A 12,754-nucleotide genomic window follows, 5' to 3' on the forward strand; every position below is an offset into this window, starting at 1 on the left:
TCTTGCAACATCATGCTACAGGCTTTTAAAGATAATGAACTATACTCGTTATTCTCTCTAAATGCCACCTCTTAGCTCCATCTGCTGTATCTATCTGGTGGCCTCACACTTGACAGGGTCTCTGGGTCAACAGCACCATCTGCTGGGCAAAGGCTGCTGTGCATTTTTCTCTGCATTATGCCAGTGGCTCTCAATTTTTGTGCAACTCTAAACTGGACATCAGTTAGAGTTAGCAACTAAGGCTAGTCTTCCAGGAAGCCAAGCAAGAAGCCCTGATACTCCAGAAATGCTGATAAGATTAGAGAAGCCCCTTTGTCTGAGGATTCCCTTCTAAGAAATCAATTTAGGTTTTTGGGATGCCTGGTTGGCTTAGTCAGTAGAGCTTGCGACTCCATCTCCGGGTTGAGTTCAAGCCCTACGCTGGCTGCAGAGTACTTTAAAATCTTTAGGGGCACCTGGGAGGCTCAGTCAGTTAAGCATCAGACTCTTGATTTCGGCTCAGGTCATATCTCATAGTTGGAGCCCCATCAGGCTCTGCAATGGCAGTGCAGAGCCTGCTTGGGATTCTCTCTCTCCCTCTCTCTCTCTCTCTCTCTCAGCCCCATCAGGCTCTACAATGGCAGTGCAGAGCCTGCTTGGGATTCTCTCTCTCCCTCTCTCTCTCTCTCTCTCTCTCTCAGCCCCATCAGGCTCTACAATGGCAGTGCAGAGCCTGCTTGGGATTCTCTCTCTCTCTCTCTCTCTCTCTCTGCCCCTCCCCCACTTGCACTCTCTCGCTTTCTCACTCTCTCTCAAAATAAACTGAAAAGAAAATCTTAAAAAAAACAAAACAAAACAAAACAAAAAAACTTTAGAAAATCAACTTGAGTTTTGATCCAAGACTGGAAATCAGTGCCATTGTGAGAAAGAGCATGACTGAGGTAGATGTGGATTAACAGGAATAAAAAGGGCCACAGTTTTAAGAGGTCTTTGTTCCCTACATTCTCCGCAAACAAAATGTTGACAAAATTTAGTGCATTTGTTCTCTTCTTGGATATTCCAGAGGTGATATTTTTCCTCCTTCCCTTACTAAGGACCATGAATTTTTACGGATGCACCATCTACCTCACTATCTTCTTCCTAGGCAGTTTCCTCCCTCACGACCTATCTACTTTATACCTCAAGTTCTTCCTAAGATCTTTTTTCCATCACATTTAACTGTGAATGAGTTTCTTAGGGTCTAAGAAATATTCCACTCATCTTTTTCCCTTCCTTTCACTTGCCCCTTTGACAAACTCAATCTAATATTGGAACTTTCTCTTTATTCCTGAATCTATTTCCACCTTCAATTACTCAAAATGAATTATAGTTTTTCTGGTACCCTTTTCATCATGGACAAGAAATGCTTCTTGTAGACTGTAGACTGAATATCTGTGTCCCCCTCAAAATCTGTATGTTGAAATCTAACCCCCAAATTGATGGTATTTGGAGGTGGGGGCTTTGGTGGAGCCCAAGGATAGAATTTGCACCCTTATGTATGTATATATCTTAAAGCAATCTCTATGCCCAACGTGGGACTCCCACACACCCTGAGATCGAGTCTCATGCTCTACCAACTGAGCCAGCGTGGCAGCCCAGATTAGCGCCCTTTTAAAAGTACCCCAAGGTACCTGGGTGGCTCAGTCGGTTAAGCGTCCAAGTCTTGATTCCAGTTCAAGTCATGATCTCACGGTTTGTGGGAACGAGCCCCACGTCGGGCTCTGTGCTGACAGCTTGAAGCCTATTAGGGATTCTCTCCCTCTCTCTCTCTGCCCCTTCTCTGCTCACACTCTCTCTCTCAAAATAAGTAAACAGTTAAAAAAAAAAAAAAAAAGTAGCCCAAGAATGCCCCTTTGCCCTTCCACCACATGAGGTTACAGGAAAACGACCTTGGTCTGTGAGGAAATGGGCTCTCACCAGATAAGGAATTTGCCAGCACTGGGATCTTAGACTTCTCAGCCTCCAGAACTGTGAGAAATAAAATTCTGTTTATAAGCCACCCAAGTCCTGGGATTTTGTTAGAGCAGTCCAAACAGACTAACCTCTCCACCCCAACTCTCTGTCAGCTACATAGTGAACACCCTTTTCCTTTAATTCCTTTGTCATCTAGACTCTGGTGCATAATTTTCTCTCATTTCTTCCTTACTTTTCCAATTATTCCTTTACTGGCATTAAGAGACATCTTACCTGTCATCTTCTCATGAGCTTTTTCAAAACTGTAGGAAGTTCATCCTTTTATTGTCATTTGTAGCTTTATCATTTACAAATTACTACCATTTCTAAAATTTACTTAAACTCATTTCCTTTTTATTACCCTTCTATATTTTCATAGTCCTTAGACTTCTTAATTAGTTACTGGAAGATAAAAATTATCAACATAAAATCTTTTATATTCCCTGTCCTCTCATATTTGTAATCTTTTTCTTATTCAAAGCATTTCCAAAATTATTCCTCCAGGATTCATTACAGCTTTTCTTAATTAAGAGAATACTTGCCTCCTTCTAACATTATTTTATATACCTCAAACGTAAGAGTCTCAAAAATCTAAGAAACCCCACTCATAACATGAATGCTTACTATCCAAATGGAATAATAACCAGTGAGGTCATGTATGTGTATATAACTCAAATAGTAGTCAATGACTTTTCACGGCAATGCATTAAAATACACACACAACACACACACACCTCCCATCCACAAGATTCAGGCAAAAACCAGAAGTTCTTATTTTCTCAATCTCTCTTCAGTTTCTCTTTTGCTTACGGCAATAGGTGGCATGGTTCAGGAACCTACACAAAACTGAGTGAAGAAGAAAATGTTTTTATTAATCACAACATGAAATTGACATGACATCCCATTAGGATTGAACCAGGATAAATAATGCTGTTATAAAATTTACACTCTTCATATCCATTTCAGAGGAAAATATTACATTATTAGGGCTCTTCTAGAAGGGTCTTACAGAATGATTTCAGTAAACCTTTTGCTTTTCAATAGTAAATAGCAACATATATTCTCAAACTGCTAAAAAGTAGTTAGAAAGGCAACCAGAAAACTTATGATGATAACAACCGGCAGGATTAGTGCTATTCTGTTAAACATTAAGAACCACATTCCTATTTTAGCTGTTACATCAATGCACCTTTATCATTGGTAAGGCAACCGTTTGCTGGGGCCGCCACAATGATGAGCAAGTTTCCTTGGTAATGGATACCTGCGTCAAGACTCAAATGAGTTTCCTTTCCCAGGTTTGCTGTCTTTTGGAGCAGAAACAAATGGCTTTGACTTCTGTAGAGAAGGAGGCTAATACTTTGAAATTTAGCTGTCACAATCTTCTAACTTATAATTCGAAAGGGGAATGAATTATTAGGAGTAAGTCTGTGAAACACTTCCAGTTTTTAAAATAACAAGGCTTCTGAATAACTTCTCAACCCTACCTTTCCATGTTGGTACACGACTTGATAAACCTAACACGTGTGATCTATACTGCAGTAATTCTTCTATCAGCTATAGTTTGCTTTCAGTTGGGGTTAGGGTTGTGGTTTCAAACAATTTCTACATAGAAAGCATCTTTAAATAAGTTTCCTTTTCACTGAACTGAGACTTTTTTTCACTTATGTGCCCGTGGAAGGCAATTTAAACATACACATATATACACGCGCGTACCTGTGTGTGTGTATATATGTCTTTTTTAAGTAAGTTACTTTTACCATTGGAATACAACTAGACTACAGGGACGACTCTGTGAAGACAGGCTGGTCTTCCCTATGAGTCGTCCTCTAGGTTGAGGAAGGCAGGTACAGTTCGCTGAAGGATGTGATGAGGCTGTAGTAAGTCTTCTCATCATCCGTCAGTCCCGCATTGCCGGGTCTCACCACCACAGCGACATGAACATCTGCTTCCTCAGCAGCACTGGCCTCTGTGAAAATCAAAGTATGTGTCAGAGACATCACAATATGATGTCCGAGATTTGCTTCAAAGTAATTAGGGCGATGTGGAAAACTAGGAAACAGGTTTGGCCCTGATTTGATCATTGTTGAAGCTAGAAGTTGGCAACGTGGGGGTCTGGCCACATTATTCTCTTTTATGTAACTTTTAATGTTTCCATAATAGAGTTGCTTTTTTTTTTTTTTTATTCTTACTATAAGACTATACCTGACAGACTAGAATGGTTTAGACTTCCCTGTCCCAGTGTATAGTGTATAGCGTACCCTAGACTTCCGAGCTTTTATTAAGTACTTATGAATGCAGAAGGTAAAGGCCATGTTCTGTCCACGACTCTCTTCCATTCCCTCTCATCAGTCCCACATAAAACTGAGGGTTTCCCAAAAGGCAGGCTGTCTGTAATAATACCAGTTAGGCAGAGATGGGACAAATGGAAGCCCATGATTCAATCAGGCCAAAATTCCTGCTGTCACTTGCCTGGAAAATTCCTACTCTTCAAAATTCAGCTCAAATATCTTATCTTCCAGATAAGATTCCTACCATGTGTATTAGAGCATCCCATGTGCTCCTTTAACACCTTGTATTTAGCTCTCTCATGACTATATGAATTGACATGCTATTATCTGTTGTCTCTCTTCTCATTAGACTTAGTGAGTACCTTAAGATCAGTGACTGCATGTGGACAGAAGTGAAAATAGGACTAGTAAAATGAAACTAGGTAAGCTAGGTATAGCAGGGAACATCTCTAATATGCCTTGGGTTACAGTCCTCTCTCCATTGTTTCCATGTGAAAGATAACAGCTAATGCCTTATATTAGTTTAGTACCTACTATGTGCCAAGTACTATTCTAGGAACAGACATATGAACAAAGCAAAGCTCCTGTCTTCATGGAGCTCCCATTCTTATTTAAATCTTCACAACAACCCTGAGGTAGTTAGTATTACTATCCCTATTCTACAGACACGGAAAGTGAGAGCTAGCAAGTGGCAGAGCTAACGTTTCAAAGTGTCAACCTGACTCTATGGTCTCTGCTCTAGAACAAGGGCGAAAAAATTATGACGTACCACCTGCTTCTGTAAATAAAGTTTTATTAGAACACAGCCATGCCCATTTTTTCGTGCATTGTCTATGGCTGCTTTTCCACTCCCAGGACAGAGTTTTAAGAGTAGAAACAAAGGCTGTAGGGCCTGCAAAGCCTAAAATACACTACTGGCCCTTTACAGAGCAAGCTTGCCAACTCCTGCTCTAGAGCAATACTACTCCAAGTGTGGTCTATGTACTTATAGTGGGGCAACCACCTGGAAGCTTGTTAGAAATGCAGAATCTCAAGTCCCCAACATGGAACTACTGAATTAGGATCTGCAATTTAACAAATGACTGACTTCTGAGCACACAGGGTAAGTTTTGATCAGAAGTCTCAAGGAAAGAAAACTGGCAAGAGAGGAGGCATTCTGGGCAGACATAAAGCCATGTATAAATATTGGAAGAATAGAGCGAGTGAGTGAGTGAGCGAGTGTGAGAATAGAGCACACAGGTCAGACAGAGCAAAACTGGTGAAGAATCTGAAATACATTCTATGGAGTTTAGATTTGATGTAATACAAAACCACAGTCATTTCCTATCATTTGGAAAACAGTTGCACCATCAAAATGGGTTACAGGGCAACAGTGCAGAATGAGGTAAGAAGCTCCCAGAGGGAGTAAATGGGGCAGAGCCATCTCTTCCATGTCCAGCTTCTGCTCTTCCTGTGAAAGGGCTGTCACTTCCCAGAGCAAACAAAGTGCTCAACAATCCCCTCTTCGTGTGGAAATCCCATCCTCAGGCAAACTCTGCAGACCCCTTCACCCGCAGTTCCCAGCCTGACTGCCTCAAGCAAAGCTTTCCTCTTGACTAGCAACCCAGGATCTCAACTAAGTTGAGCCACCACAATCCACGATCCACGTGGGACCTGACACTAGCCAATGACTTTTGCACACTCAGCCTCTTACCGGCATCACCACGGGGCAAGTGTTGTCCTTGTGCATCTGTCTGCCCTGTTGGCACAATATTGACTTGAAACCCTGGGCCTCCTTCCTTTCCTCCAAGAGGAAAAAGCCTTTCAGGGTCTCTTTTTCATACTTGGATGTTATTTGGGATACCAAATAGTTAGTCTTCCATTCTGTCTTGGCAGTGGAGTCTGGGCATGTGGTACCAAAAACACAGGATCGGAAATAACAGAAAAGAACAAGGCAAGCAGCCAGCTGCCTGGCCGCATCCCAGCTACACATGAGCCCAGTTCTGGCCCTACTGCTTCACTGGGTGTGGAGCTGGCAGAAGATGAGGGACAAGAACAAAACCTCCGTGCGGAGGCCTTGGAGAAAGTCAATTTTGTTTTGAGGCCAACTTGGGGATTATCTCTATTCACTAAAGTTAAGAATAGTTTCTGGGACTGCAGCCCAAGGAAATCGCTTCAGTGAAAAGAGAAAAGACATAAAATTATAGATGTACTATGATAACAACTAGAAAAAAAATGCGGCTACAGACAAGACTATGAAGAACCTGTATGTGATCTTACTAGGGCAGGGATTATAATTATTAATAGTAACCATAAAGTGAGGGAGGGGGGAAAGTCTGGGGATCATAACACATTCAATCCCAAAATGCTCGAGACAGACTCCATGCGGAGCTCCAGCCACAAAGCAGATCTCTGATGCTAAGCCGGCAGAAACTTATCATCCAAACTGCTAGGAAATTAAATAGAAGGCAAACCATTCATTTATATGAATGACAGAAAAGCAATTCACAGATTAAACCAGCTAACCTCAGCAGAGCAGGGCCTATCTCCTTTCCATAAGGAACAAAGCAAAATAAAAGGTATTCAAATTATCATTCCTCACAGAAACTGCTGGCTTTCATACCCTTAACCTGTGTAGACAGTAGAGCAACCTCCCCACCCCACCACTCTAAGTCCCCAAAAGCCATTCTTAAAAGAAGGTAAATCGTAACTTTAAATCGGAAGAAGTTTCTGTACAGAAATAAGATAGGCGAATATTTATAGTATATTTATAGTCTGGGGGGAGAAACCAGGTAAAATGGCTGTTATCAAGGTTGATACTTGTCGATGGTACATTTATGTGGCCTGGCCACCTAGTTACACAGCAAACGTTAAAACATCTGTCTCTCTTCTCCCTCGGTGCAGTCAAGCAGTAAATGTAAAGTTTTCCAGGACAGGGAAAAACAAGACAACAGTTTGTAGGAACCCTTGGACTTTGAACTGACCCAAGCCAGGATATGCAAGACAGGGGCTGATCCCCACAATATCTGCTGAGTTTTCAAACTCGAGATAACAAATGGCTGTGATCTGGTACCATCCACCTGGATCAAAATTTCAGTCTACATTCACCAAGGCTTAAAATTTAACAGAAATATTAACAATTACTAAATGTCTACTGCATGCTAGGTAAAATTAAGTTCCTCTTTCTCTAGAAAGCATTATTATAACTTTTGGAAGGCATTATATGTGATCTACGCTGGTTAGGATTTTTTTTAAACTGCTTAGCAAATTAGTACTTGCTTAGATACCTGTAACTCTTGCCTAAAAGAACAGATCAAAAGCTGAAGGGTCAGCAGCAGAGAGAGAATACAGTTCATACACACTTCTTCTGCTAAGATACCTCTGTCAGCAGCTTGGGTTTGCCTTTGGGCCCTATCTCTGAAAGTCCTAGTGGGTGGGGGTTTCTCGAAGGACTAGAGAGAGGGATTTGGCCTGCAGACTATTGTAGCTGCCGCCGAGGGGCTCTGGAGTCACACGGAGCCAACTAGGCAAGAAAGCACCCAGCCCTGCACCTCTTCTCCCTGACGCCCTTCCCAGCCTGCTGGGGAACAGTGTGTCAGGGCAGCCACACAATACACAAAGTCTTGTTCTGGGGATAAACGGAAGATGAAACTTCCAATCCAAGGTAAACAGAAGAAACAAATATAAAGAACTGCCCTTGGGGCACCTGGGTGTCTCAGTCGGTTGAGCATCTGACTTCAGCTCAGATCATCTCAAGGCTCATGAGTTTCAAGTTCTGCATCAGACTCACAGCTATCAGCGAGGGAGCCTGTTTCAGATCTTCTGTCCCCCCCCGCCCCCCCGCTCAGGCTCTCTCTCTCTAAGATAAAAAAACATTAAAAAAAAAAAAAGATGGGGCACCTGGGTGGCTCAGTCAGTTGAGCGTCCGACTTCACCTCAGGTCACGATCTTGCGGCTCATGAGTTCGAGCCCTGCATCTGGCTCACTGCTGTCAGTGCGGAGCCTGCTTCGGATCCTGTCCTCCCTCTCTCTTTGCCCTTCCCCACTTGTACTCTCTCTCTCAAAAATAAATAAATCTTAAAAAAAAAAAAAAAAACTGCCCTCAAATACAGGTGCAATTATAAACACACCAAAATTAGGCCCCCTGGAAGACGCACAAACTCTAAGGACAATGAGCATACAATCAACAGCTGGCACCAGGTGAAGGCGTCCGGGCAAGTCTAACCAAGCAGAGGCTTTCACAGAACAACCAGAGACCAACCTTCCCCCAGCACCCACTATCTCTTCACCTGCCACTGCTTGTTTCCTCATTCACTACCGTTTCCTTCTGTAAATCTCTAGAGGATTTACATTCATACACAGAAACTGGAGTGTGAGCTTTCTATTCTGACCCAAAGTACTCTTGAAGTCACTTATATTACCAGTACGGTACAGTATATACTGTTACGTGGATTCAATACTTAAAATAATAATGCATCTGGCTAACGTACCCCATATAATAAAGTACTATTATAATGGGTAAAAAAGATGTGTATCTTTAAACAGGTGGATCATGCCAAGAAAGTCCTGAGGTTCAGAGCATGACGGGTGCCTGGGGACTGGGGTCACCTGAGGGAAGGTGGAGAGGAGGCTCCTAGTCACCAGGGGGGAGTGCTTATCAACTGAAACAAGAATGACACAAAAGCTCTCAAACCATTCAGAGTTCTCCTCCCCTCTAGCTTTTTGTTTCTTTTTTTGGTATTTTTCTGAGTGTGCATAGCTCATCTCTGCTATTAAATACATATGATCACGTCTACTGTAAGCTGATGTCCCTCACCACACACCTACCCTCATACTCGTGTCTGCATGCTCCATCACCCAGTGACATCCCTTAAGTTGTCCTTTGTTATTTTGCCATTTCATCCATGTGTGTATATATACAGAAGGATGGGTGGGAGACCATGGATAAGAGTTACAGTGAGAAGATCTAGTCTTTCCAGTACCACTTGCCCACGCATAACCCCCAAGGAAGAGTAAATGGAGAGAAACATGGGTCATTTGATTCACTGCTCCCTTTTATAAACCCGTTTCATTTTTCGAGGATCCACACAAACTTTCTTTACAGAGGCCATGTGTTTGCAGTGCCAGGCCCAGCACTTACCCTAGAGTATACAACAGAAGAAGTCAGATTACTCGGGGCACCTGGGGAGTTCAGCCAGTTAAGTGTCTTAACTCTTGATTTTGGCTCAGGTCATGATCTCTCACGGTTTGACAGTTCGAGCCCCACATCAGGCTCTGAGCTGACAGTGAGAAGCCTGCTTGGGATTCTCTTTCTCCCCCTCTCCTAACCACAGCCCTGCCCCCCGTCTCATGCATGCATGTGCTTTCTCTCTCTCTGTCAAAAAAAAAAAAAAAAAAAAGGAATCCAATTACTCACCTAGAGTAACATCTGTCAAAAACAAGATGTTGTTGGTTGAGCACCCAATGCTGTTGGCAATCTTTCGGTAACTCTCACTCTCCACTTTGTGTCCAATCTTGGTATCAAAGTGACCATCAACAAGCTGCACAAAGGGAAAGAAAAGACTGACGCCATAAATACACTTGCAACCCAACTCCTTTGTCTTTCCATTTTCTCGGAGATACGTAACAATCATAGCGATTTCGTCCCCTCAGTAAATAATCCCTGAAAGCCTTATGGAGGCTACAGAAAGAAAACATAAGGTAAGACTTTATAGAAATAAACATTTGGAAGAAGTAAACAATTCAATGTATATAAGATCATGTTTTAATTTACTTAGTTTTCTTTGAGAAGCATTAATTTTATATCCAAAATCTTTTAAAACACACATGCCCTACTTTCTATCCTTAAAACCCCATTTATACTCAAAAACTACTTATTGGACTGGGTTTCACTCCTGATGACAGGTCCTGAACATTGTCCTCTGATCCCAGAATGAATAGATCTCTCTAACCTGTCTCACTAATAAGCTGTTACTTAACTTTCAAGAAACTTTCATTTTTTACATTTTGAAATTCTACCCAAGAGCTAGTATATATATCCTTCCTGTCTTAAAGATAACTGGGATCAAAATATGTAACTTGCTTATTTAACTAACATGAACCAAAATAAGTCCACATTTAGGATCAGCTATTATGTGATACTTTGAATATTGTCAGAAGTTTTCACAAACTAAAAACAAGCCTAACAACACTCAAAGACAAATTAAGGTAATATTAATACTATGATTTTTAAAAACTTTTAAAAAGTTAAGATCGGTTTTATAGATTTTCTTTCTTTCTCAAGTCTGCCTCACTTAGTACTTTTTTATTATTGAATTCAGTAATTACTGTGTCTTATCTACTATCACCTTAATGTCTGTTCCACTAGAGAGAGCAAAACGGTAGTTTACATCTGTATTCAGAGATACAGATATCTGTACACCAATAATGCAAGGGTTTTATTCCTGACTTAATATTTGATTTAAACTAAAACACAGGGAAGTACTAAAATGAGAATATGACAATCTCCAAAGCCAAAGTATTCTCTGTGCACAGTAGAGACTCAATGAATACTTGTTTAAAAGATAGCTGGCTGGATGACCTACTATATATCCCTACATTCGGCCTGTATTTGGTTAGCTGGCATTTCTTTTTCAGGTCCTAAACGCCTGCCTTCTTCCACTGACCACCGTATCCTCCAGAAGGTGTAGGGATGGTGGGACAGAGGAGCCGGCAGGAATTGTCTCATCTACAAGAAACGTAATAGGTGGCCTGCACGTATCACTCTTCGGTAACATGCCCAGTTCTCTCTTACAGAGAATGAAATTTCTGAAATGTCTCTCCAAATCGCCAGAAACAAATGAACCCACACTGCACTCTGCTTCATGAAAGAAGTTTATGTGTGCATGTGTTTGGATGGGGTATGTGCCACTATGGACCACTTACCTGACTTTAAACAACCAAAAGAAGCAGGCCATTAGTGTCCTCTGAGTTGACAATTTTCTGATGTTGGCAAGGTAGCTGATTTATAAGCCAGCTCCTATTTTATTAGCTGTATTACATATACATCTATATATAATATACATTTATATATTCCTGACCCCATCCCAGACCTGCCAATTCAGATCTGCTAGGAAGCATGGCCCAGGGATCTACACTTTTAACAGACTCCCAGGTGATCATTATTCACAATAGCTTAAGAACCTCCAATGCCAAGACTGGCTCCACAGAAACAGTTTATCCTTCCCTCGAATGTATTCTCCAGTTTATCCAGTCTCTTTACCACCTGCTTAGCATATATGCATGCAATGATCTGATTGCTGATTTAGCTTATAACTGTAGAATATTCCTTTAAGATTCTTTATTTCATGCTTTGATAGTGTCAAAAAACAAAGTAACCTACCTCAGTTAACCTACCTCAAGAATATCTCCCTCTGTAGAATGCCCAAATAATAGCTTCTGGGCCTCTACACTCCCTGAAGAATAGATATACACCTTCATTCCAGCCTCTCTCCATTTCCTGACTGCTGGAACTACATCTTCAAAGAACCTGGAGGGAAGACCACCAAGGTCAAGTGAGGGAACACATTATTCAACCAGATGAAAACCAGGCAAAATAGTTGGAACAAGTTTCTCTATTTGTGCCCATGAGAAGCACCTCCAAGAGACTTCGAGTCCGGTCTGATAAGCTTGTCACTGGAGATTCAGGATCACAGTGGATTAGAAGCAACAACTTAGGTGGAGAGGACAGTTTTGGGCAGACAGCCACACTAATGACAGTAAAAAGTGATTACAAATAAGGGATGAAATAACAGTGTTTTTTAAAGTTCCCAAGGAACTCCAAAAAGCAAATAACAATCATGGAATCTTTGATGTAATCCATGACAAGAAAAGGTTAAATTATGTCCAGTGTGTCTTCACAAAGCATGGCAATGCCTTTAAAAAGATGTGCTTCCAAACAATTAAAAGAAAAACATTTGCGGGTTCAAAGCTATTAATATCTGATCAGCTAGAAAATGGAACTTCACTTCTTGAGAACTAAGAAAACCTAAAGTTTTACTCTATAGAAAAAAAATTACAAAATAAACCAGTTAAGAGACTTGTACCATCTCACATTGGCAGGTCAGCAGTGTCTAGCTTTTGATTCCGGACACTAAGTCCTGCTTACCCGTTCCACAAGGTCTTCCCTATCCGGTGGTGGAAATAATATCGCAGGAAATAGGTGCAAAGAGAAGCACAAGAACTTGGAATGTGGAACCAGTCATCTCTAAAAGATTAACTGGAAAATGTCAGAGAAGTCTCCTACTGGATAAAAGAGCTTAATATGTAATACTAATTGAAGGAAAGAGATCAACTAGTTCAAAACCAGTATACATAATTATGGGTTACTTTGTGCATTACTTTATACTCCTAGAGACAGGATTTCTTCCACGTTGCCAGTGCAGGGCTTAGAAGTCTAAGAGAACTTATTTCACGTCTCTGGTTCTATAATTAAGGAAACCAGACCAAGAGAAGAAAGGACTAACTACTTCAAGCAT

The 12,754-nt window shown here is 41.3% G+C and overlaps 1 protein-coding gene across 3 annotated transcripts in view; it reads right to left on the minus strand.

Annotated features, from left to right (window-relative positions):
• Positions 1-3,681: 3,681 nt before the first annotated feature.
• The window catches only part of ENOPH1 (enolase-phosphatase 1), a 36,407-nt gene continuing 27,334 nt past the window's right edge, over positions 3,682-12,754 (minus strand). For all 3 annotated transcript variants that reach the window (XM_042984292.1, XM_042984291.1, XM_007074765.3), the window contains 3 exons: positions 11,634-11,766; positions 9,655-9,778; positions 3,682-3,937 (listed from right to left, as the gene is read on the minus strand). In XM_042984292.1, the coding sequence (XP_042840226.1) occupies positions 3,798-3,937; positions 9,655-9,778; positions 11,634-11,766 (397 nt within the window). In that variant the 3' untranslated portion in view covers positions 3,682-3,797. The remainder of the gene's footprint in view (positions 3,938-9,654; positions 9,779-11,633; positions 11,767-12,754) is intronic.

Source organism: Panthera tigris, chromosome B1 (genome assembly GCF_018350195.1).
Source record: "Panthera tigris isolate Pti1 chromosome B1, P.tigris_Pti1_mat1.1, whole genome shotgun sequence".
NCBI lineage: Eukaryota > Metazoa > Chordata > Mammalia > Carnivora > Felidae > Panthera > Panthera tigris.